This window comes from Pelecanus crispus, chromosome 2, assembly GCF_030463565.1.
Source record: "Pelecanus crispus isolate bPelCri1 chromosome 2, bPelCri1.pri, whole genome shotgun sequence".
In the NCBI taxonomy this organism is placed as follows: Eukaryota; Metazoa; Chordata; class Aves; order Pelecaniformes; family Pelecanidae; genus Pelecanus; species Pelecanus crispus.
The window spans coordinates 19,180,412-19,207,637 of NC_134644.1; the positions used below are offsets into that span (position 1 = coordinate 19,180,412).

A 27,226-nucleotide genomic window follows, 5' to 3' on the forward strand; every position below is an offset into this window, starting at 1 on the left:
CGCGGGCCGGGCGGGGGAGCGGCGGCGCCACCTGGCAGGGCCCGGCCCGGCCACCGCGCCCGGCTGTGGGGCAGGGCGCGGGCTGCCGCCGCCCGTCACCGCGGAGCCGGCTCTGCCAGCCAGCCTGGCGGGCGTGGGGGGGCGGCCCGCCCGGCCCGGCCCAGTCAGTGCAGGGACAGCGGCTTCAGCGACAGCCGCCCTGCCCTTCCCGCTCGGAGGAGGCCCCGGCTCTCCCCTGAGATCTCTGTGAAGAGATAAGAGAGGAGGGCTTGTTTTTGAGGGGAGGGAGACTTCAAGCCGGCTGCTTACGTGATTTGGTGAAGGCGAGGTTTGGGGGACATGCGGTGGCCCCCCTGGATGGCCGTCTGGCTGGCGTGGGCCTGCGGGGCCGGGGCTGGGCGGCCGGCCCCGCTCTGCGCCTCCCGCGGGCTCTGCCGGGCCCCTCTCGGCCCCAACGCCTCGCACCCCGCGCCGGGGCACTGCCCGCGGCGGGCGGCTGACCTCTGCGCGTGGCCCCTCTCCGCCGAAAGCCTCCTCGGTACGGCCCAGCTCCGCGCCGGGGCCCAGCTCCGCGCCGGGGCCCTGCTCCGCGCCGGGGCCCTGCTCCGCGCCGGGGCCCCGCTCCGCGCCGGGGCCCTGCTCCGCGCCGGGGCCCTGCTCCGCGCCGGGGCCCTGCTCCGCGCCGGCGCTTTTGCCTGGCAGCTTGTAGCAAGCTACTAAAGCAGTAACTAAGTGAAGAGCTTAGAGACACAGTCGAATACTTAACTGCTTTTAAAAGTAAAGTTAGGTTGGGCATAAGGAGGCTTTTGTTTAAAGCTTAAAAAAATATTTTCTAAACAAATAATGGTAATTTATGGTAATGAAGAGATGCAGAAGTCCCGATTGCGTGTTAATGCAAAAGCGATAATCTGACACCTGAAGTACACAAAGCTGTATAGCTCTCAGGCATACAGAATTACCTGTAATAATAAAGATAATTTATATGATAACCCATTAATAACAAATCATTTCTTCGAGTGATACAATTACTTGTGAGCATTAATAATCAGTGATAAATCTTGTGGCAGCTGGCTGTAACAGGGTTTGTCGTTAGAGGCACTGAGAAACAAGTCTGCAGAGATGCTAACTTACAATTTATACAAAACAGTGACTATGAGGTACTGGGATTTTATAATTAACGTGGAATCGTAAGATTGTTGCAAGCAAAAATCCATAAAGATGTTAAAACACACAGTCCAGTGTTTTAAAACAATATTTGTCCTCTGTTACCATGGATCAGGGCGCAGAGTAGGTCTGAAGGAAGAAGGAGACGCATCTTTTGAGTACGTATGTTAGGCTACAGCAAGAACTGCATCTTCTGACCCCTTCGTTCGCTGTTTACATTACTCAGAGAAGACTTCAAGCTGGTTTCTTAGGTTACTTGCTAATCGTCGCTGCGTATGGACTGCATACCACAGCTACTGGTGCACAGTGACTTAATCTGTTGCACTACATCGTTCAGCTGTGGGGTAGCTGAACTTTTCTGTCTTGTGCAAATATCTTTTAGGGTGGCATTTAACTGAGTGCGATATAAAACTGCCCCAAGCCTGTTCTAATCACAGTTAATTGAACCTACATTTAAACATGTTTTAGATCTCAAAACTAGCATTCCCTAGCAGTTTCTTTAATTGCAGAGTTCAGTCCTTTTCAAAAATCCCAAATAGAATAAATCCTGAATTTATTTGGGCTTGCTTTTCATGCAGGCTTAATACACATCATGGTGAAGAGTCAGGTTTTAATTGTTTTGGAAGTATTTTGATTAGATTTAAAATTATATGTATTAAGAATAATATGATTAATTGTTTTTTTAAAAACATTTTTTGTCTGTTTCATGTTTACAGATGCTTTTCCAATTGATGTGATCCAGGAAAATTATGTCCGTAATGTGAGAAACTGCATTTTTTCAATTGTCTATCCCACACCTTTTAAATCTAGAGTTCGGCTCGTAGCTGTTTCAAAGGTTGGCTATTTCTTTTTTGTTCCTCTCTAATTAGTAGAGATTGTTAATGCGTGTACTAAAATATATTTTAACAGTCATATGCCATTTATTGTGAAAGCATCTTATCAATATATACTTTAAACAAATAGAACACTTAAAACATATTGTGAGATGTCTTTTAATAATGAAATCTGTAGAGAAAACACATTCATTACCACTGAAAGTTTGATCATATTCAAGTACCATCTGTATTTTTTTTTCCTCCAGGAAGTTCTTGAAAATATTTTGGATCTTGATATATCTGTCAAAGGAACATCTGATTTTCTTCAGTTCGTCAGTGGTGGGAAAGTGATATTTGGGTCTGTTCCATTAGCCCATAGGTATGGGGGTCATCAGGTAACTATGGTACTCGTTCTTCCAGGTGGAATTATGTAGGTCTTTTCATGTGAATTATACCTTGATAATACCTATAAATATATGAGTATATGCCTGCAAGTATACGAACACTTATGAACACTTTGATTGCAGATTTGTTCTTCATAAGGGGCTGCAGATAGAAGCCAACTGTAATATTCTTTCACGGTACCATGTCTGCTTTCTCTGCTTCTGTCTATGCCAGAAGCAAATTATCTTTTTAACTTCCATTAGCTGCGGAGTCTGCTTAGTACCCCTGCAGCCTGACAAGCTCTGATTCATGATAACTATTATCAGCTCAGAGGAGTGAAGAAGGGCAGAGCCTCACTGTAATACCATGATTACCTAGAGTTAAGTTTAATTGAAATAGGTAAAATTATCCATGGAAAAGAGTGGTAGCATTTGATTTGTAATTTCCAATTAAAAAAAAAAAAAATTACGAGCTGTGTCAGTTTAAAGGCTAATTATACAAAAGAGACAGGGCTGTAGCTGTACATCATAGCTGGGAGGTAGAGAAAAAAAAATGCGGATTACTGGCATTATTCTTTTTCTGTGGTTTTCTAATTAATTATTGGTACGAGTGTGGAAATACAGCTTTAGGGATCAGTATCTTAATGACTACCTGAGCAAATGTGTCATATTGGGTACATCACAGAGAACCTGCATGTAATTTGTACTGTTTCAAGTATAACTGCTATAAATGATAGAAGAAAATAATTTGATTTTTGTCTTTGTCAGTTTGGTAGCTGGGCAGGTCAGCTGGGTGATGGAAGAGCCCACTTGATCGGAGTATATGCAAACAGGTGTGACTTTTTTTTTAAGTGACTGATTCAACTCTGTATTCTATTTACCTGATTCATGCAAAGCCTGAGGTGTACTGTTAGAAATGCTAATGGTATTTTTGCAGGCATGGTGAGAGGTGGGAACTGCAGTTAAAAGGGTCAGGAAAGACCCCATACTCCAGGTAAGTTGCAGTGAACCTGTGTACACCAAAACTGGATGTTTTCCTTTTGAAATTTGCTTTGATTTTATGACCTATTCCTTATTTCTTTGTTCTCCCTAGGAATGGCGATGGAAGAGCTGTGCTTCGCTCCTCTGTGCGAGAATTTTTGTGTAGTGAGGCCATGCACTATCTTGGAATTCCTACAAGCAGAGCTGCTAGGTATTTTTCTTTTCTTTTTCACAGCATCCTAATTTACAGGTAATGTGACTGAGTTTCACTAAGCATCAATAAAGCAGGGCAGTTAGTTTCCAAGAGGATAGATCTTTCTTTTCATATGTATGCAATCAGAGCAAAACATATCCCTCCAGTTTCATAGATTTTTGCATAAAACTTTGCCAGTAATATTGAGCTCCAGCAATTACTCCATTCACTTTTGTCTTTGGTGTGCTTTAAAGTACTGCTTTGTTTAAATAAGATACTGCGCACTGTCTGTGTCTTGCGGTGAACAGCTGTTGTTCACTTGTAAGACTGTCTTAACTGAATTACCTTTGATTTGAAATCTGGTTCATTTTGTAAAGAAAGTAAAAAATGGAAGTTAGATTGGGTGATTAATCCAACACTAACTCTTCTCTCCAGCTTTTATGATACTGCAATCCAGAGTTTCTTCTCTTTAAAAAAATAAAATTGTTCTCTTGTTGCTCACCAAAAGACTTGCAGAACCAACAGAACTAGATTCCTGCCTTGTAAATAATAATAACTTCAGTGTACGTGGATAATCAATGAGTCTATTAATACATTTTACATGGTTAATAAGTGAGTCTTTTATTATACTGAAGTTAAACATTTGGATGAATTTTTCTGGAATCAGGCCAAGTAGGAAAATATTGAAAGTGGCTATTTTTGTAATGTCATAGTCACCTAGTTGCAATTTTGAAGATTGGTAGGAAAAATTGTCAGTCAGGTGAATATTGGAGGCAGTACTGAATGTAGGTAATTGCTCTCAATTCTGTTTTTTTTTGTCCAGACATGCCTTGAGCAGAGAGGGAGATTTCTTTAAAAAATAATTTAATTCTGTTTGAACCAAAGACAACTAACACATTCACTCATTTGGATTATTTTCTCAGAATTAAGTAAACTGAATTTTTCAGATGATTGTGTTTAAAATGTGAAGTTAATTTTGTGTTCCAAGTAATCTCATGTCTGTACTCTGGCATTTCAGGCTTTAAAGAAAGTAAATGTTCTGTAGAAAAGGCCTGTACTGAGCTGCCACATGGCTAGGTGTCTGTATTTGCAAAGTGTCTGCAAATCTCTCTAGCATTAATTCTAACCCATTTGCTCTGTTGAAGTGCGGTGTTTGTAAATGACATTCTTGATGGTTTATTCACTGACTGCACCTTGAGACCCTTTGCTGTTGGCTGTTAATGCAAAACTTTAAATCTGTCTGAATATCAGCAGGAAAGCATCTGGCAAGGTTATAGCCTTTCTTTGCTGCCATCTCAACAAATTGTTCAGTGCAAAACCAATATGAAATTACTCCTTAACTGTGCACAAATTCTATTGAGTACACAGTGTGCTTTAGTTCTCTGCTGGCAAATTGGTTAAATGCCTGGCTCTCTTAAGTGCTGTACAAGCTCTCCAGACTGTTTGCAAGACTTCATTTGGAAAAACCCCAGCTGATATCCATATTCTTCCCAATGGGGAGCTGTTGTACTGAGGCTGGTGGGATGCACTTACAGAGGTCTTGTCAAGTCTTGGCAGAAGTGTGGGGAAAAGCCTTACGGCTTATCCCAGAACACCCAGCAGGTTGATTTGCTCTATTAATTTTAAGTACTGTGTTCCCAATGGGGTGCTACAGTTTTTGACTGTACTGCCAGATAAAGAACACGTCCTCATATGGTATACCATTTTAGTCACATACTGGGACTACCAGTGAGCAGTGTTACACATTAGATCAAAAAAGTGAGCCAATATACATAGTTTTCAGAGTGGCCCTTACTTGCATAGGGCTTGATGTTCATGCAAAACAGCATGCAGAGCACTTGGGAGTGTAAGGTCCTGCCCTTAAGCTAGAGCGAGGGGTAGGGAGGGATATAATCTGTCTGTCCTTCTGTGAGTGCTGTTCCAGCTTCTCTGGTGTAAGAGAAATTTCAGTGCTCCATTTCCTGTGGTTGAGTGTACATCTGGTCTCCTGCTGCCTTCTCTCAAGTAATGGTGCTTACCAACTACAGGGACCATTTGAAATCTATTTTTGTAGTGGGAATGTAGGTATCTTTATGTGGCTGCTTAGCTATCTGGCCAGCGCTTAAGTGTTGCACGTCCATTAACTTGTATTAGTAACTAAGCAAATGTTGATGCCCCCATGGATTTTTTTGTCAGTAATAAGAGAAGTGCTGGTATTCTGCAGGAATTTTGCAGAGAGCCTGCTAAGAGTTACATAGTCAAAAGGAAACAACCCTTCCGGCAGAGGTCTGTTCAAAACAGTAAAATTTAGTGGCATTATTATCCTGACTCCTGTCCCCTAGTGCTCTGATGCACGCGATATTTTGTTAGTGTCTGGAGTTCATTCCCTGTTTTTAAAAATTTTTGTTTTTCTTGAAGTATTAAGATTTTCTTCTTCCATCTCATGTCATGTCAGCACTTCTTGTACACCTACAGACATACCAATTATATATGGTTGTTTCCAAAAGAATCTTTTTTTGAAAAAATTTCCTAATGTTTCTTGTATCAGTACAGGTCCAGTAACAGGAGCAGATTGATTTCTGGATACCTTTTCCCTCCTTCTGGAACAATTCACTGCCTGTTTTTTGCAGTTGACAGAGAACATTCAGTTTGGATATACCTTCAAAAATACTGAATATAATAACAATAATTTAGTTTCAAAGCCACAGTTACTGTTGCAAGCAACTGCACTGTGTAAGAATTCAGACAAATCATTCCTTTTTTGTGTACATATTTATGTTTTTATGCATACCCCACATTTTTGGTCCAACTAAATTCTTTCTAAAATTTTTATGCTAAAGTATGTAAAACCAGAATCTAGTGTAGTCTTAAAATTTAACACTTGGGAGTTGTTTTAACTCTGTGACTGTCTTCAGTCATATTTATGAATGGAATGTTAGGTTTGCCTCTTGTCCTTTTCTGTGTACCTCCAAGGCAAGCTTCTGTGCAGTCTTCAACTACCTAATAGCTAGCAGCTATATGTAGCTGCATTAAATTTCAAATAGCAGGCCACCCAAATATTTTGAATCATAGAATCATAGAATAGTTTGGGTTGGAAGGGACCTTTAAAGGTCATCTAGTCCACCCCCCCTGCAGTGAGCCGGGACATCTTCAACTAGATCAGGTTGCTCAGAGCCCCATCCAACCTGACCTTGAATGCTTCCAGGGATGGGCATCTACCACCTCTCTGGGCAACCTGTTCCAGTGTTTCACCATCCTCACTGGACAAAATTTCCTCCTTATATCTAGTCTGAATGTACCCTCTTTTAGCTTAAAACCGTTACTCCTTATTCTGTCACAACAAGCCCTGCTAAAAAGTTTGTCCCCATCTTTCTTATAAGCCCCCTTTAAATATTGAAAGGCCACAATAAGGTCTTCCTGGAGCCTTCTCTTCTCCAGGCTGAACAACCCCAACTCTCTCAGCCTGTCTTCATAGGAGAGGTGCTCCAGCCCTCCAATGTTTTTTGTGGTCGTCCTCTGGACCTGCTCCAGCAGGTCCATGTCTCTCCTGAAGAGAAGAATGTTTTCCAGTTATCAGCAAGCAAAGACAAAGAAGAATTACACAAAATGAGCTAAATTTTGCTGCTGCTAGATTCCTGAACAAGAAGTCTTTTGTGCCTATTGAGGGGACAACACCTCTTTCAGAAGATAGCACCAAGCATTACTTCTGCTGGATTGTCAGTGTAATCCCAGTTGCTTTGGAGAGAAAACTTCCTACACATTAACCTTAGGGGAATATGATGCCCTTGCATAGTTTATGAGGATTTATTCCATTTTATTTTTCCCTGATATAACAGAAAATACAGTGAAATTACATATTTTCTTTTGTAAAATGAATGTAAGTTGTGAAATATTTTAGAGCAAGCAAAGTTGTTCCAAGCACTCACAAATCTTAATATTTGGATAAACATGAAAATTTATAGGATGTGCAGAATTTTAAGGCAAATGAAAGGAGAGATTGTTTTTAAAAATCCAAGTACAAGTAGCAGTGAAGAAGAAAGGGGTAATTACAGTGTATCACCAAAATTACGCCTTTTTTGTGTGTTGATACTATTTGAAGAGTTCCTGATTGCTAAGGGTCCCAGATCTGTCCCCGAAGTTTCTGAGGCAACAGTTTTGGCTCATGTAAAGGGCAACCTCCATCTGATGCAACAATTTGGTTTCTAATTTCTCTGTCGTCCTAATTTCGCTGTTGTCCTCGGGGAAATTGTGACTTATTTAATGCTATCATCACACTAATCAGTCACTGAGGTTTCAAATGAATGCAGTACTTTTTTTGAATGCAACCCCCTCCCCAAGAATGGTGTGAGTAATGGAAGTTGGACAACACTGTATAAACGCAGAATAAATGCCTCTTGCTAATGAAGCTTGGTAAGCCTCTGCTTACTGTTTGCCTGTGTCATTTGAAATACAAAGCTATGCCAGCAAAAAGATCTTTCTTTTATGAAAGTAAGTTGTATGAAATATGACTTGATCTTCATCGCAAAGTATTTTTGCTGAGGTAACTTTTTAATGTTCATTTCTTGTTTGTTACAGCTTAGTTGTAAGTGATGATGATGTGTGGAGAGACCAGTTTTACAATGGAAATATCAAGAAAGAAAGAGGTAATGAACACATTTCAAAATAATATGTTGCAACACTGTAACTTAATTCTCCATTGCAAAAGTGAGATTTAATATGTCATATATGTGTAATAAGTATTAAATAGGCTTCATTTCATTTATTAAGATATAAAACCTTTCTTACGAAAATCGGTCTGAAACATATCTTAAAGAAATGAAGCCCTATGAACAGGTCTGCTATGAGTGTGGCATATGTGTTGTAGGGGTATGATTTTTATTTTCACTTGCCATTACAAAAATGATATTGAAAACTAGGGAAATTTTCCATTGTTCTGATAGCAATACTAGGGCGGTGGGAATGCTACTGTGGCTGTGCCGTTGCTACGTCATCTACACCTGCTGTGAAAAAGAGTGGGATGGCACAGCATGGGGAAAAATCTATTTATGTTGGTTCTTTCTTTGTTGGTAGCATCTCTGGAGTAATTCTAGTATTAATGCGGTAGTGGAGTTTTGCCTGTGTTTGCTGGTATAGCAAATTAAGCTTTATCCTTAAAAGGTATGTGTAGTAAAGTAATATTATACATATTTATCTGTTATGCATTGAGCATACTTACAAAAATACCAGTTTAACTATGCATATATAAATTCTGTGTCTATAGAAACAACTCATGACATCTGTTACTATGAAACTATTTTATTTTGCTGATACATTTGCTGTTTACATTTAAACACATGTGTCTATATTTAAGGTGCAATAGTGCTACGTCTTGCCAAATCATGGTTTCGTATAGGATCCTTAGAAATCTTAGCTCATTCTGGGGAACTGGACTTACAAAGGTTTGAATTTAATCTTCATGGTAACTATATTAGCTTTCTTAACAATCAAATATGTATTAGAATGCATACATACAGTTGAAATTTAGACATAAATTATTTAGAAAGGAAGATTGCATAATTTAGAAAGATAACCTGCTATTTTTATACAAGCATACAAAAGATCTTGCCTCATAAGGGTAAAACCCCCTAGATGTTTTTGAAGGCCTGGATCTTATGAAATGAGAAAGGTTTTATAGCTGAAATAGTTCTGGTAACTAAGCACTAGGGAGAAGTTGTTTGTTTTGGAAAGATTTGTAAATTTAAAGTGTAAGTTCCTACATTTCTCATAGTTGTCTGTGGAGCTAAATTAACAGAAATATGAAATAAATCACTAGCATAAGTACGTTGTATAAAGTATGCTCTCCAGAAACGTGCAGAACCAGAGAAGTATACTGCGTAAGAAATTCTTGCATGGTTTTAAGCCTCTTAGCAATATTAATTTGTGTCAAGCAATTAGCATGACAAATTTTTAGGTCTACTGTAAATATTTAAAAGTTGGTCATTTCTCCTCAGGAGCAATAGAAATTGTTCTGGGGTGCTTAAAAATGAGTAAGAGGTCGTAGCAGCAGTTGTACATTGTAGTAACTGATAATTCAATTTAACTTACCGCATCAGTCTAAGTTGTCTGTCTTTCCTTTTTTTTTTTTTTGAAATCTCACAGAAGATTTTAGTTGTAAAACTGAAAAGGCTGAATTAAGGAACTGATTTTAAGTTTTGTTTTGGGTGTTTTTTTGGTCAACATATTTGTGACCTGTTGGATTTAAGGAGCATGTAAAGATCGCTTGTACTCATGCAAAATAGATGACCCTTTCTGCCTGTTTTGGAGGGGGCCTCAGAGAGAGTGGCCAAGAGGAGGCCAAGGCTAGTGTGACTGTCTATGCTTCCTCCTCAGAGAAGGTTCTTCTGAAAGAGGATGTCCTGGAGCAACCAGCTAGAATTCAGAGGCAATAGGTTGGACACCCTTCTAAAGGTCAGGTTGCTAGGTACTCTGATAAGATTTGCTCCAACAACCTGATTAGAAGGTAAAATCTAGATATTTGTGTGCGCAAGCACACAACCCCTGTCCCAGTCCAACCCTTGCCCAGGCTGCCTACCCGACGTGTAGGTGGTGCTTACAGCTTCCTGTGCCAGTGGCCCTGGCTGGCTCTGACCACACGAGGGTCCTCCAGGGAGCTCTCAAATGTACACAGTGCCAGCCGCTCTACTTTAAAGCTTTAGATCTGCAAAGATACACATCTGACAGGCTTTGCAATTTTTAATGCATGTATCCCAATTTCCTGAGCCTGTCTGGTAGGACTATGCAGCACTGTTTTGGAAATGGCCAGTACTGTGGCAAGTAACCCTGCTTCATAAGAATTCAGCCATAAAATTTTCTCTGTGAGAATTCTGATGTAGAATTATTCCTTGTAATCATACACTTTTTTTTTGGATACAAAAATTTTTTTTTCCCTAAAAACTTGATATTACTGCATGTGAAACCAGATCCTGGTGTGCTCTGGAAGTTTAACACTTGGGAATAATTTTAACTCTACGTGGCAGTGTCCAGTCATATTTATGATTGGAACCTTAGGTTTTATCGCTAAGCATTTGGAAGGCCTTAATCCAAGAGTCATTGGAATAAATTGATTGAATTTTCTAATAGCTGTTTGCAGCAAGCTGTAGATCAGCATTTAGCTGTTTGAAAACAAGAATTTTGAATTATCAGTTCTACAAGTGCCAGTTTTGTTTGAAGAATTCTGCCTCTTCTGTTACAGAAGATTGCTAGACTTCATCATCCAGGAACATTTTCCATCAATAGCCATGAATGATTCAAATAGATATCTGGTAAGTCTTTTTTAAAAGTTATTTTTATTTTCCACAAGCGTGTGAACAAAAATTATACAAAGCTTTCAAAGTTTCAAGTTTTAAAAGGTGTTGAAATTTGTAATAAGCTTCCAGGTTTTATTAGTGAAAGTCTGTTAATTCTCTTCTGTAAAAAAGCCCTGCATCTTGAAGTTTTTTTTCTCAAAGTCAAATATGAACATTCTTCACCACTTTTCATTATGAAAATGTTTATTGGGAAGCTTCCATTTTCTGTTATTTTTTGTTCGCTTATTGCTCAGATTTTAAGTGAGCAGTGGTCATGAAGTGATGAATTATGCTTTTTCTAGTATAAATGTAGTATATATTAGTATATATAGTGTCTTTGTTTCTTTTTTTGACTTTTTGATTTCTTGTAGGGCATCAGTATGTACTTATTTACCTATAATCTTTGCTGGATAAGGTTATTGTGCAGTCACATCATTTAGAATGTGAATGAAAAGTCCTGACAGAGATACACATTTAAAAATAGAATGCATGACATACTTCTAAAGTGAATCAAATGTTTACGTTATTTATTGTTTTCCATATTTTTGATTCAGATGACTTGAAGTAAAAAATGTATTTGATTTTAGGAATTTTTCTCTACAGTCGTATCAGAGACTGCAAATCTGATTGCATTGTGGATGTCTGTGGGGTTTGCACATGGTAAGCTGCAGTAGATGGCATTGGCTTTACAGGAGTGACTCTTTATAGTCATATACTTAAAGATGGCTTTTATTTGGCACTTTGTTCTTCAGTTCTGATATCTTCACCTACAGCAGTATGTGTTATGCATTAATATACAAGCTTTTTCATAACAGAGTTAGGAGCACTTTCTGATCTTTTAAAGCATGACTCTATCTGACAGAAGCAAGAATAGGGGAGCAAGAATTCTCAGAATTGTTGTAATAGTCAGACATACAAAGACCACGTATTGATGTCAGATACAAGTTTAATTACTCTGAATTTGATGCATCTACATAAAAACCTGGCCTTTTATGGTGTATAGGATGCAGTGCTGTCCACCTTTGTCTCAGATTTATGTTATGAAAAATAAAATAGCATTGTCTTGCTAATACAGCACCCAGTCAACTCACAAGGAAGCAGCTAATGACCAATATGCAAGGTGCTGTTTCAATACTGTGTAGCACTGAAAGGAAAAGGAAACAGTGCCACCTAGGTATAGAAACCAGGTGCAAGATAATGTAGCAAACAGTTTCTCATTTTCATACTTAAAATGCATGCCAGGTCAAGAGTAAGAGAGACAGTATTTTCCAGAGTCTGAGTTCTGAAAGGTAACTGCTCCAAAGTTCTCTAGATTCAGTGGATCTATTTCTCAGCAAATTTTCTAGAGACTACAGGGTTCAGGTGGAATTTTAACTTTTGTTTCTCCTTGTTGTTTAATTGTAGGTGTGTGCAATACAGATAACTTCAGTTTATTATCCATAACAATAGATTATGTTCCATTTGGATTTATGGACTCCTACGACCCAAGTGAGTGTAGCACCTGTTTTTAAATATAATTTTTTACTTAAAATAAATTCTTTATATTAATTTATGTATTTTCTGTGTGCATGAAAACTCGTAACATTATTAGCAGAAAAATCCCAAGCATGTGTATTGTTTGAAGAGTTTTAGGAAAAAAAAATGTATCAGAGGTCATTTTTATGATACACTATACAGGTTGCATTTCCAAGTGCTAAAAGTCTTGTTGATGAAATATTACTATTAAACCCATTTTCATGAGAAAGTTTCCAGTTGAACTTCATCAACTGAACAGATGCTACAGCAGAAACCTAGGAAACTAAAAATTGCACATTGCTGTAAGTAGCCAAAAGCCAAAGTGGTATACAGTAACTTTGCATACATCATGCTCTAGCTTTATAGTCACAGTTAATTATATGTTGGAAGAAAACAAATCAAACCTACCCAGTCATGGCAACCTTTCTTTGAAAGTGTGAACTCAGTCAGTCTGGGATTGATAGATATAGGTCCAGTATGTACATAAATGCATATTATTAGATTATTGTTTAGAGGTTGCATCTGAGTAAGCTTCAGAACAGCAGTGGTTATCTCGCTGTATGTTTTCATGAGACTGCAGCCTCAAAGTAAGGAAATCTCATGAGAATAAATGTCATATTGTTTTGATTGTGTTGAAAAAACAGGGCTTTTCTGGTTTTAGATCTTTCTCTATATGGTGGGCTGACCCCAGCCAGTGATTAAGACCCACCAGCCACTCGTTCACTCCCCCCTGCTGCGGGTTGGGGGAGAGAATTGGAAGAGCAAAGATGAGAAAAAACTCATGGGTCAAGATAAACACAGTTGAGTAAGTGAAGGGGAAAAAAAGGGGCAGGGGCGACCAGCAAGTGATGCAAAGGCAATCACTCACCACCTCCCGCCACCAGATTGATGCCCAGTCAGTCCCCAAGCAACAACTGCCTTGGAAAAACTACCTCCAGTTTTTACTGCTGAGCATGATGTCATATGGTATGGAATATCCCTGTGGTCAGTTGAGGTCAGCTGTCCCAGCTGTGTCCCCTCCCAGCCTCTTGCCCACCCTTAGCCTAACTTGCTGGGGTTGCAGAGTGAGAACAGAGAAGGCCTTGATGCTGTGCAAGCACTGCTCAGCAATAGCTAAAGCACTGGTGTGTTATCAACACCGTTCTAGTCGCAGGTCTAAAACATAGTGCCATACAGGGCTGCTATGAAGAAAATTAACTCCATCCCAGCCAGAGCCAGTACACCCCAGAACCAGATGAAATGCTTTAGAGTTAAAATTCAGATTTGAACCAATCACCAGATCTGACAGATGTGTCACAGGTCTCCTCCTTAATGCTCCATTAAGTCCTCTGAGGACTCAGGCAATGCTGTGTGCATTGATCTGCTTATCTGCATTTGATCTGAGCAAGGGGTTCATGCTGCATCTATTCAGAGACTGGTGCTGCAGATATGCATAGATTTTACTTCTGGATACCTTTAACTTGCATAGCAGATATTTGTTACCTCCCAAATAATGGATTTGCATATTGGAACATGTTAGCCCTGATTTTTATGTGAATACATAAAGCTTGCTTGTACAACTGAAACAAATCTTACTTACGTGGCCTATTTATTTAAACACATGTTTATTCATGTTACTTTTCCAAAAATACTTATAAATCCTGAACCTGGTGTGCAGTTGTTTCCTTAGTCTGTGTGCTAAATAGTAGCGCTATATATAGTAAAAACATTGAGTAAGACATTGTTTTTAGTGTAAAAATGGTCTTTTTAAACATCTGAATTTATTTTGTATCTTCAAATAGGAGAAGGTCACTTGTGACACGTGGGAACTTGTCTGTGAGGGATGTATTCCTTAGATTTGCAAATAACAGATCTTGAGTTAATTCACTGTAAAGTATCCTTGTGATCTGATTTTAAATATTTAGTAACTTTAGGGCTTTTATTAGTTTGCTGTGTAAGTATAAAAATAAATGCACTTCAATATTTTCACATTCATTGTTTATTATAATTACTCTGTTGTGGCAAAGTAATGTTTTGTTTGAAACAGATTTTGTTCCAAACACATCTGATGATGAAAGGAGGTATAAAATAGGAAACCAGGCAAATGTTGGGCTGTTTAATCTGAGCAAGCTGTTACAAGCTCTAAAACCTTTATTGGATCCCAGGCAAAAGAAGCTGTAAGTAAGTCTTAAAATATCTTAATGCTTAAAAGAACTAGTGAGATGGGAGACCCTTTAATCACCATTTACATAGGAAAGAAAGGGATTAGCTTTTAAAATCTTTTTTTCTAAGTGGAAATTGATTCTGAATTAATTATTGGCCAGAATGAGGTTGGAGAGAGGGGAGAAAGGTTTTCATTGGTCATAAATAATAGCAAAATATGACTGGAAGGCGGTCTTAGGTGTTGTGTGGTCCATTCTCCTTTCAGTAAGGTAGGACCTTTGCCTGTAGTTTTCTATTCTAAGTTTGTCTAGCTTGTTCTTTAAGATGCTTACTTATGAAGACCATACATCCTCCTGAAGTAATGAGGTAGTATTTTAATATCCTATTGTAAAGATTCCTAACATGAGTCTTCTTTTGTGTGGTTTGAACTCATGACTTCTTACTCAGTATGAGAACAAAGAACGTTGTATTTTTCTGCTTTGCAGCAGCTATTTATGTATTTGAAGCCTGTTAAAATGTTTCCCCTCAGTCTTGTTCCCACTACAGATCCCAGTTGATTCAGAATATCAATGTTGGTGAGATATCAGACAGAAGAAGTTTTCATTGTTTAGTGTACAGTAGGATTGTACCCACAGTAGTATTTTAGTTCTATAGAATTTGACATTTCTTTTGTTTTTTGCAGAGCTTCCCAGATTTTGGAGGGGTATGGTGAACGCTATTACATCCGGTATGCAGTTCCAGAACTCAGCCTTCTAGTCACAATACTATAAATTATTTTATGTAACAATTTCCTTACTTTCTTACTATTTTCAGTTTCACAGAACTATTCAAAACAAAATTGGGTCTTCTTGGGGAGAATGAGGATGATAACTATTTGATTGCTTTCCTCCTAAAAGTGAGTTTGCTTTGCTAATTTTCTTGGCAAACATCTGAACTGATAGCCCATATTTTAAGGACACTGATAGAAGTATCTTTATTTCACTAGCTTATGGAAGATACAAAGGCTGATTTTACAATGACATTTCGACAGCTCGGTGAAATTACTGAAGACCAGTTAAAGGAGCTCCATATTCCTGAGGTATTAACACAAACACCCAATTTTCAGAATACTTAATATAAAATGAGTAAATCAAGCTGGACATAACCCTGGTATAATAGAGGATGTCACAAGCCATGATTTGTCTAGGAAATGTGTCATTGTAGCATTATTAAGGGACAGGGAAACTAATACATCTGTGTCATGCTACCACCCCATGTTAAGCTTGTGTCTGGTAATAAAGGATACATTAACAAAGAGTGCTAATGAAAGATACATTAATGAAGAGTGCTGAAGTCAGATTTTCAGCCTCTGGTACAGGTCCCATACGAGTAGTCGTAAATATTCATACACAGGTGGGAATGTGATTTTCTTCACATTTAAGATGGGTCTGCTAGGAAGAACTTTCCTTCCCCCTCTCCTCCCCGCCTTTTTTTGTTTTACTTAAGAATACCCTCTGACAGTATTTCACAAGACACAAGGGAATTTGGGCAGGGCTCATAAGGAAAATTTAAACCTCTGGTCAATCAAACTATTCCTAACATGGGTTTACCAGGTGGCCTAAACCTCTGCTCTCAGGCCCATCAGCTTGTCTTGGTATCTAATGATAAGTGACATCCCATCTCGTCATAAACTCTTGCTCAAATCTCAGCCCATCATGGCCTCTGCCTTTCCTTGGGCACAAGATTGGTTCTAAATTTAGCTTAAAGCATAAGAATACATTTTGTTATTGTGTCCTGCTCAGCCTGCTGTCCCATCCTGTGTTGCTGCTAACTCAGCCTGAACTTATTCTTCAGGACCAAGTATAACCATAAAAGAGATGAGAGTATTAAAATAAGGGAGATAAACTTCTTACCTGGATGTAGTGCAATTTTTAGAAGTGGAAATATAGCTGAAATGTTTGAACTGGAGTGAGATGCTAGGCAAGTAATAACTGGATAAAAATGCAGAGGGGAAATTCTGAAAATAAAGCTTGTAAGTACATGATCTGGAAAGAAAAATAGGAAGCCTTTTTGCAAGAGCCAAAATGATTTTTTTTATTCTTTTCTTTAATACAGTGCCTTTTCCATGTGAGGAGTATTGTTCCCTTTGCCTGGGAAACTTCATTGCCTTTCCCTGACTTCTGACTTATTTCTGTTTGTCTTTGAATCTAATTGAAAATGAGAGCAGGTGGACTTAGGAGGTTGTTTTAAGGAGCAGAATGACTGTATGTAAAGCATAGAATGAAAATGAGGAGTTACTGTTTCTTTTTCCAGTTGTGTCCTAGATAATTACACGATTTTGACCAAATTCTCTGGTTTTCCTTGTTTTCTTCTGAAGTAAGAGGTCTAACCTGACCTTTTCTATGAGCTTGAAGACATTAATAGTTAAAAAGTTGAGATTTTCTAGTGCTAAGCAATAAAAATACAAAGAGCTGTAGCTTTGGAATTAATCATTTGTACAGAGGGGGTGATAAGAGGATGGGTGTGTTTGTAAGAGAATGTATTTTTGTCATAGAATACAAGAGATTTTTCCATTTCTTAGTGGCTTACATGCAATAGGAAGAACGGAAGCCACCCTCATGCAGTGTGGAGTCACTCCCAGACTACTGCAGTAGTGGCACTTATGGCAACTCCGTCTCCCCTTCTTTGAAGGTGCAGGCTGAGGAGCTAACGATCATGGTGTAGTTGTGACCCTGCTACTACACCGAGGGTCATTTCCAGCCTTCACTTGGTAGCAGCTGACCTGTTTTTTCACACAATGAAATGATTTAGCCCACAGGTTGAGTCCCAAAACTGATGTGGTAAAGCAGGTACAATTTTATGCTGGTAAAAAGTTCTATTTTTTAAAGAATTTTTTTTTTTATATTAAAGTAATTTCACCTGCTTTTTATTCACACACTAATACTTTGTCAATAGCAAAGTAAGTTCTCATCTTGGTTTGTAGATCACTTACGTTTTTTTTCAGCTGCACACCAAAATGGACCTAAAAATGCCAGAATCCATTGGGAACACTGCAGGAGTCCTTACATTTAGTATTAACTGGAAACATTCTGAAATTCCTCCTAAAGCAGCTTAACCCTGCACATCTTTCAACAAATGCTTGACTCCCACACTCATCCACCTGCCTAACCCCCAGCTCTTAGTCGCTTCTGTAATTTTAACTCATTTTTATGCTCAAATGTGGCTTTCATTATATTTTTTACTCCCATTCCTTTAAAAAAACACAGATGTGATCAAAACTTTGGTTTTGCTTCTGATTTCCTTTACTTAACTTTTGCCCATTTGTTTCTTGTATATCTGCTGTTTGCCTCCTTTTATCTATGTCCATTTCTTTCTAATCTGTTCTTTCTCTGAAGTTCATTTTTTGTCTGTGAGCTTTGGCTACTTTCTCTCAACTGAGCAATATGAAGCAGCTGTTAGCTCAGTGTAGTCAGCCAGGGAAGCCTAGTTTGTGGTTGTTGTCCAACACTGAAGGCAGTAACCCCAAGCTCCGGTTTCTCCCTGTTTGCCATTTCCAAGTTCTGTCTCCTCTCCCTTCTTCCTCTCCTACTGTCTCTATTCTTCTCCTCAGTCTTCTTCTATTGCTGTAGCCTTAAGTTTCCCTTTTTCTCCACACCTTATCTTTCTTTATCAATATATTTTCCTTATTGCACAATTTTTGGGGAAAAAAAAGTCTCTACAAATAGATCTGATCCACGTACAAAACTCAGAAGAGAGTAAAACCTGTAGTTATGTAGCCTAAAAAATAAAATAGGTCAGACAATAAGCCAAGGAAAAATAGGGGTGAAGTGCTGAAGGTGTTTAGGTAGAATTTGCTGTAACAGGGATGGATTCATATGGATGTATCATGGTAGCAAAAAGAAATAGTTTAAATACAGAGGAAAAGACAGTAGTAGAATTTTGGGGGAGAAAATCCCTTGAAGGGTCATCATATGTTTCCCTCTTAAATCCTTTTAATATTCATTTGCTTACTTGTTTTTTGCTTTGTTAAGCAAAACAAAATTCTGATTACCCACTGTTAACTGTTTCTTTCTCTTTAGGAGTTCTGGGCTCTCCAGGATCTGGGTAAACACAAGTTATTTTCCGAATGGGTTACTATGTACCTCTTGAGATTAAATCAGTAAGTCTGATGCCGTTTCAAGTGTAAAAATAACAGCAGATGTGTATTTGCCAGAAGCAGGCAACTTTAATCTGCAATGGTTTTCTTTAGTGGGTCTGGTAAACTGGCCCAAACATGGTTTCATATGCCTTTTTTTGTCTTTGTGGTTCTAGATTGTGCTAGATTCCATAATAATTACTATTGTAGTTCTGTTTTGACACACAAGTACATAAAATGACATGGGAGGAGTGGTCTGTATTTTTTGTCCTTCATTGAGCAACCCATCAGATTTCTTCAGTTAATAATTTTTGTTAAAATACCAGTCCTACAGATTCAGTCCAAGAATCACAAACAGGCTTTGCAAATACATAGGAATGAACAGTGTTTCATTACTGGTAATACATATATATTTTTACTATGTAATAATACTGCTTTACGATGACAGGGGGTGGAAGTTGAACCACTGTGAATACACAGACTGTGTTTGGAAACTGCTGGTGTTGCATAGATAGGGACATGCATGTTAGAACTTCCTACCAATTCTTTTGTCTTACGTCAATAAAGAGTGCAATGTGGGTTTTTTTAGTCATATATGGTATGCATAGCTGATAGTAGTGAAAAGAAGTATGTATCAGGTACTTGGAAATTTTAATCAGTAAATACAATTCTTAGGGAAAAAAACCAATGCAGGATACAAAACCTACAAGAAAGTGTGCAGTTTTTTCCAAGTCTAATCATTCTTAGAGATTCACACCTGCTTCCACTGAACACAAAAGCAGAACACGTAATGATTTTAAGGAAAGTCAAATAAAATGTTTCTAAAAATAAATAAGCATAACCCTCATTAGCTAAAGCACTTTCTTTTTTCTTCTTTTGGTTTGTTTTTTATGTATAGTAACAAGGGTGATTCAGACACCAAGAGAAGAACAAGAATGACATGTGAGTAAAGTAATCCAAAGGAATCTTATGCTTGGAGATGGCAACTATCTATTTACATAGGTTTCTTTAGTTTTAGTTATTTTTCCTTTTGAGGAGGACTAAAATGTACTGTTTTTCTGAAGAGGAGAAACTCTCATTTCACTGTTGCAAATCTTGTAATGCTATACATTCACTGTGACTACCTCTGGTTTCACTCACTCGTGGTTAGAATTTAGCCATGTGTGTATGGCTAGACCTGTGAATATATATGTACTTTTTACATAAGCTAAATGATCAAGAAGTTCCTTGGCTACAATGAGGCTAACTTTCTCCTTAGGAAACTTCCCTCTCCCCTCCTTAAAAAAAAAAAAAAAAAATCTTAATTTAATTGTCTGCATTTATGAAGAAATTGGTCTGGCCCAAACCCCTTCTTTTGAGAATACAATTGTAGTCATATCAGTTGACTGAGGCCTAAGAGTGCAAGATCATGAAAATACACCACAACTACTCGTCCACATTGCTCTTCTCTAGATTCTGCTGGTTTGGAATGACAGAGCACATGTCTGTTCATATTTCGGGTGATTGAAATCACAATTGATGAAGAACTCTTGAAGAAGGCTTTTCCCATCAGTATTCACAAAGGTTGCTCTGACCTGTCTCACATCATGTGTGAATACAGACATTGAGGCAGTCCAACTGAGCTGTCCAGCTATGGTCTATTCCATATCAATCCTCATTTACCTACTTGTTTATTTTTCTTTCTTTTATTATTTGTTTACCTTTTTGTATTCCTTTTTTTCCTTAATTTTTTTTTTTACTCCCTTTTTTAGTTTCCATTTAGGGGTTCAGGAGATGCCAGGCCTCCAGCTTGTTCCAAGCTTTGGTGCTTGTGGACTTGATTCATTTTTTTTCCCCTTTTGATTCCCTTCAAGAACTTAAGAATTATTGCCTGTGGGAACATGGTTGTCTGTATCTTGTCATGTCTCAAGCAGGGCTTCACCATAGTGTTTTGAAATGGTGGATGTGCTCTGGCTGCTCCCCAAGTTGTAGCTCTTCATTGCAAAGTAGGGTGGTCCCTGAAAGGGCCCCTGGGATTTGATTTCCTTGTGAGAGATGCCCTTCCTCTTCTGCTGTATCTACTTTTCCCGAGTGCAAGCAACGCCTTGTCCTTGATCTGTACTTGCTTCCTTTAGCAGCCTGTGAACGTGTCGATTTGCATTGCTCAGAAGAACATTGTTCTTCTCTGATGATGAAACTTTGATAACATCAGGAAAGATTCTGGTAGGCATCCTGTACTGGCTCAATGAATTAAGACTTGTCTGAGTGTTCAAATATGTCCAAGTCCTTTCTACATGTTATAAGGAATTCAGGTTTCTGACAGGCACCCACTTTTTTTCTGCACCTGGAGAAAAAACTCCTTCCTTGTGAAAGGACTATCTAGTCATGGAAGTTAAAGGAAGGTACTTTGAGTTTCCAAGTTATTCTAAATACATCGCCAAGTTATTCTAAATACAAAATGGTAGAGATACTGCATTTAGCTGTCTGTCACACCAGAAACAGCAGATATGAAATTCTAAGAATTATTCAGGGGAGATTTTTTGCATAAATTTTGGTAAATTTGTGAAATTTGCCTATAGAAGACAATGAGCAACTGAAAATCTCTGGCCAAAAGGGAATGAAGGAAATGCAGGATCTGATCAAATTCTGCACAAGAGGTATTATAAGCTTCAATGTTGTGCTACTTTGGAGGGTGTTTTATTCTCATTTCTAATGGAAATGGCTGTACTCTTTGGTTAGATATCGATTGGCAGCTTTCTTCAAAAGCTTTAATTGATTTAGTAGGAAAATGGCAGGAAATAGCACTGACTTTCATTAATAAGACAGTAAAAACTACACAGGGCACAATTTATCATCCCATGGACCTTCAAGTTTGCATCCACATTTTCTAACCAAGGCTCTATCCATTTTTAAGAATGCTTCTTACAATTTTATCTGTATTTTTAGAAAGTTAATATGAAAACAGTTACCAAGAAGAAAGGTTTGGTTTATTATTCGTATTTTGGTAGGGTTAAGAAGTTTCAGCTGTGGGACTCTTTAGCTCAAGTATTATTTTGAGGTTTCGACCTCCCCTGTTTTCCTCAGCTAAAATTTAACGCTGAAAACTGTCTAAACACACTTCTTGTTTTTCTAAGTTTTTTTAATCTGCTTTTAGAGAAAATCATGACATTCTGAGTTTTTATTCCAAATCAGAAATGATCCTAGTTTGGGGATGATCTCCTGCAAACCAGTATTGTGTTTTTCCACATGCACCTCAGAGGATCTTATAATACAGGGGACGGACAAAACAAGGAAAAGGTTTTGCCTCCAGGATCACACTTGTACTAGTGGTCTCAGCTTTGGTAGCAGTCCAAAACTTGATATGCAAATATTCATGGTTCAATTAGTTTTCTTCCAAATAATTGATCATCACTCTATACTCACACAGCAGAGCTGCAGAAATTTGTAACAGGCTACTGATGTTAATTTGTTACTGTTTTATTTAAAATTTAGTTTTCCTTTCAAAATCAAAAAATCTTGTTACATTTTTGCTAGCTGCTCCATAGTGCAGTGTGACTGAAGTTTCTTACAGTGTTTTGTTGTTGTTGTTCTCTTTACATTTACACATTTAAATAGATCTCTTAGATGCCCTTTGTGGTCTCTTTAAATTTTTGTTGTTGTTGTTGTTGTTGAAGTATTTGCTTGTAACAGCTGTCCCTTGTCAGTACAACTTGCAGCAGAAATCTGGCTCAGCTCGGTCAACTGTGCATTTTTACCCAGTATTTCATGTTAAAGACAAAACTGTCATGGCTCTCTAGATGTTTATATGGGTTGGTTAGTCCCACTAAATTTCCTATTGCTGTCTTTAGTATCGACTGACCTCAAATATATTGCCATTAACACCTCACTATTCATCACCTTTCCCTCATCATTAGTAAGTGTAGTAAAATATCTCACTTCCCAAAGTACATTACCTTGAAGCATTTGAAGTTGATCACTTATTCGTTAGCTTTATTTTTCTCTCTGCATTTAGTTTTTAATTCTTAGTAGCACTTTATCTTGTACTGCCTAAACTTAGTTCCTTAGAAGTTAATCAAAAAGTTTTGACACTCCAAATCCCAATACAAGTCTGTAATCATACTTCATTACAAACGAAACAGGTTAAAAATTGTAGACCAGATCACAGAATGCTCATAAGAGCAAAAATTTATTCTGCTTTGTCCTTTTCTTATCTGGCTTGTCTTACTCTTTCATAGTTATCTTGTCACTTCTGTTCATTACAGATATTTTTAACGCCACTGTGAAACTTGTCAATTTGCAATTGTTAAGAATATATTTCTGGGACAAATAGTCTCCTGCTAATATGAGTGTCATGGTTTTAATGTGAATTATCATTTTTTGTATGAGTCATATGTTAACTCCTCCACCTTTTAAATATTCTTTTTATATTGTTATAGAATCATAGAATCGTTTAGGTTGGAAAAGACCTCCAAGATCATCCAGTCCCACCATTAACCTACACTACCAAGTCCACTCTAAACCAATCAAGGGTAGACTAGACTAAACCATGTCCCAAAGTGCCACATCTACCCATTTTTTGAACACTTCCAGGGACGGTGACTCCACCACCTCTCTGGGCAGCCTGTTCCAATGCTTGACCACCCTTTCCGTAAAGAAATTTTTCCTGATTTCCAACGTAAACCTCCCCTGGCGCAGCTTAAGCCCATTTCCTCTCGTCCTATCGCTAACTACATGGGAGAAGAGACCAACACCCACCTCACTACAACCTCCTTTCAGGTAGCTGTAGAGAGCGATAAGGTCTCCCCTCAGCCCCCTCTTCTCTAAGCTAAAGTGTTATCACACTTTACTATTGAAACCCCATTTACTGGATTAAATCAAATACTTAGCCAGAGCAAATTATTTTGCCAAGTGGGAAAACACTGCTTTTTTAGCAGTTAGGGCAGGTGTTGTCATGACTGCTATGTAGAGGTTATCAGGGTTCCAAACAGCTAGTCGTATTCATTGGCTTTTGTTTAATATATGTAAGTACATACAGAACAGCGGTAATGTGAAAGAGAAGAATGTCTGTATTGGGGTGGATTGCATCTGTCTTCATTCTCGTGGAAGTCAGCACCTGGACATTGTGCTGGAATGTTCTATTACCTGGGCAGCTTTTATAAAGGAGGGAGTGGCAGTGCCGCCTGAGACGCTTCTAGTTTCAGCCCATGTTCTGAGCTTGTAAGAGGGCTTCACCTTCTCTCTTCTGGCAGAGAACAACATGAGTGGTCAGAGTTCAGCACTTAGAGCAGAGAGTGATTTTTTTTGTCCTTTACTTTTCTAAAGAACATAAAGGCCCTTTGTGTAATGCTGCTGTATGTCAAATCTTGTGGCTTAAAATGGCTATCATTCAGTTTATGTATTGTGATACATAAAATAATCGTGCAAGTGTTGTTTCACTGATTACATAGCTTCACTAAATTCTAGTTTGTTAGCCGGTTAAATGGTGCTTTTTAGAAGCAGTACTTATTACAGAGAAGTCTGTTCACTGCGCTAGGCACAGTGGGGAGCTATTAAATATGAATAAAGTCCTGTGATTGTCTGACCACAGAACCTTAGGAGGAGCCAGTCATAGCTTTTCTCAAAGACATCAGTTGTCTTGGTAGTCAGCTAGGATAAACAAGTTATGTTTGCAAGCCGAAGAAGCAGTACAAGGAGATGCAAGAACAGTGATTTGGGAAATGGAAGTAGATTAAGTTTAATCCTTTTATGCAAAGTTTTGTTTCTGATCATTCCCCTCCTAATATAATTTATTATTTATAAATAAAATAACATAATGTCTAACTGATTAGAGGAACTGAGTAGAGGGAAATTTGGGATGGTGATTTTGATGAATACTCTGCTTTCTCTAATACGCTTTCAAATATGCTGTAAGAGTATTTATAAAAATATTTTATAGAGCACATGGATTTTTTGAAAGAAATATATAAAATATGAAGTTTGAACTAACATTTATTCATATAAAGCCTCCTGGGATATCAATGGAAAGGGAAGGAACAGATGAAGTTTGTGTATGCCCATAAATCACAGACTTCTGCTTTCAAGTCCATGGGTGATAACGCCTCTGATATCATTGATTAATCTCTTCAGGTAATAATCAGTTACTGAATTTGGGAAAATACATAGACCAATGTAAAATTAAGACTTACAATGCAAGCTTGAAATGTTTGTTACAGTGAATCTGTAACATTGTTTTGACCATTAATTAAAGGGAAAACTTTCTGAAGCAGACTCCTAGGCTTTACCTGCAGAGCAAAAATAAGAGTTGTGTTGGCGTTACCTGCTAAAAAATTGATAATAAAGGCCACGTGTACTTATGAGAATTGTCCTCCTTATGAGAATTGACAGAACTCCTTTTATGAGTTATTAGTTGCCATCCTGTAAGATACAACCTGAGTTACTAATTCAGCAGTTTTGTTTTCAATGTCCCTACGACCTCCCTACCACTAATTAGACACAATCAGCCTGGAACATGCCAGAGAAGCAGTGCAGCTGTCATGGGTGTTTCCAAGAAGATACATCAGACAGTTGTGGAAGAAACTGTGAACCGTCCCCCTCCCAGGAAACTAAAAGGAATGAAAAAGTTGAAAAAGTAATTTCTAAAAAATACAGCTGAAATCCAACATTAAAGGCTTTTGTGGCCAAACTTTGGATATATGATATAGAAGAAGGAGTATCTAAGTACATATACTTTAATAAATATCTCAATCATTCCTTTTTCCATTAAATAATATAGTACTCATTCTTATGATCTCCAGGCATGTATTGACAATATTGAAATATGCTTTCCAACAGTGTAGCAGGAACCTAGGCCATGGTAAAGTAATGACATTTGAAAAGTCTGCCGGTGTTCATAGGAGGAAATCCTTTGTGTATCATTGTGCTGTTCTATACTATTCTAATTTTTGTTTGGCACTTTGGCATTACTGATGGTGCAAGTTTAAAAAAATCATTTTAGCAGCTCATAAAAATAAACAGAATAATTCCTTTTCCTTTCTATGCTTTTTTTTCTTGATCTGCAAATTAAACCTTCTTGAAGATTTCAATGACATGTTTCAATGACTGTGTTTTGCTTTTGTTGAGTAAGTCTAACTAAACTTAACATGATTTACTTTTGGTTTCAGCTGTTAATCCTAGATATATACTTAGGAATTGGATGGCAGAATCAGCAGTGCAAAAAGCTAATTTGAATGATTTCTCGGAGGTAAAATTACTTCTTTCTTTCTTGACATATTTATTAATAATTGGCATAATTGTTAATGAAAGAGTTGTTGCATTTACACTTTGAACCTATATCTTACACTTTGACCAACATTGTACTATCTAATACCAATTACAATTTAAAAATATGAACAAAACTGTTAATAGTATTAATTATAACATCAATTGTAGTCATTGTATTAATAGTAGTACTGATAACAGTAAGCAACTCATGGAGTAGTTTCTGGAGCCAGGAGGGTGCATAATACGAAGTGGCAGAGACTTTTCTTGTTTGCAGGAAAACATTTTGTATAAAAACTTAGTCATTTTATTGCTTCCAGGTTCATCTCCTACAGCAGATTTTACAACATCCCTTTCAGAGACAGCAGGCTGCTGAGAAAGCAGGCTACTCCCTGCACCCTCCAGCTTGGGCCAAGGATCTTCAAGTAAGCTGTTCATCCTGAGACAAATTTGAACAAGCAAGAAAGATGGTCAAGGTTGAAGCTCAGGCCTTCAAACAGGATTAATGGATCAAGCCACAGGAGCTTCTCTCCCTTATACTTTGTGCCCTGGAATCTGCTACTCTGCTAGGCAAGACAAGGTCTTGACCAACTTTATAAAGTCTGAAGATGAAAGAAATGGACCACTGTGTATTGTTGCATCAGCAAATTATATTGGCATTTATAACTCTGCCCTTCATATTCAGCTGTGCATTAATTTGTGTCCCAATATTTAAGTACTGCCAAACTGTCACACTTAACCTCTCAGAATTCATGGCCGATCAGGTGGGTCTCAATAACTTTTAATGGCTGGTCAATTTAAAATCTGCCTAAGCTAGTTTTAATCATACAGTATTTTGATGAATGTTCTCCTTGCTGTTACACATTGTTCAAATATAATTGTATTCTGAAGATATAAATGCTCTTAAATCTTCTGCAGAGTTGGAACAGAGGATCATCTTACACTTACACCTTGCCACCTCTTCTCTTTTTGACCTTGTTTTGTCCCATTAAACTGCCAACAAAGATTTAAAGGAAATTCAATTAAATAGTGAGCAAAGATGTCTGTCTTGGGAGTGACTTGCCCAAAAATAAATTTGGTGTCTGTCTTTGCCAGTGTCAGGTGCCTATCAAGTCTGGCTCACTGCTCTCTGAAAGTGTATCTTTTGATAGTAGTAGAAAGATTGTTGGTGCACAGATATAATGCCTCAGGTAATTTTCACTGGTTGGACATGGAAAAGGACTTTCTTGGAAGTATCTCGCTATGCATGTAGTCAGGTCAATATACCTTTTGATTCCAGACACCTGATGCTGTAAGGGGCTGACAAAAATCTTGCAAGGAAAGTATTTAAAATTCAACGGAAGCTGTTAATTAGAATCCCCTGAGTAACAGAGAAAGAC

The 27,226-nt window shown here is 38.1% G+C and overlaps 1 protein-coding gene across 1 annotated transcript; it reads left to right on the forward strand.

The window, feature by feature from the left end:
• Positions 1–339: 339 nt before the first annotated feature.
• Positions 340–27,184, forward strand: LOC104026279 (protein nucleotidyltransferase YdiU). Its single transcript, XM_075705157.1, has 19 exons — positions 340–538; positions 1,881–1,999; positions 2,246–2,374; positions 3,131–3,195; positions 3,300–3,356; positions 3,456–3,554; positions 8,091–8,158; positions 8,866–8,953; positions 10,747–10,816; positions 11,428–11,500; positions 12,245–12,328; positions 14,382–14,511; positions 15,180–15,224; positions 15,311–15,392; positions 15,483–15,575; positions 18,556–18,635; positions 19,510–19,553; positions 25,751–25,830; positions 26,168–27,184. Exons 1-19 carry the CDS (start codon positions 340–342, stop codon positions 26,288–26,290), a joined length of 1,728 nt encoding a protein of 575 aa, XP_075561272.1. The 3' UTR covers positions 26,291–27,184.
• Positions 27,185–27,226: the final 42 nt, after the last annotated feature.

Coding starts and splice junctions, on each gene's coding strand:
- LOC104026279 (XM_075705157.1), top strand. CDS start 340: ATGCGGTGGCCCCCCTGGATGGCCGTCTGGCTGGCGTGGGCCTGCGGG. Junction 3,357..3,455: donor GGAAAGACCCCATACTCCAG/GTAAGTTGCAGT, acceptor TGTTCTCCCTAG/GAATGGCGATGGAAGAGCTG. Junction 12,329..14,381: donor TATGGACTCCTACGACCCAA/GTGAGTGTAGCA, acceptor TGTTTGAAACAG/ATTTTGTTCCAAACACATCT.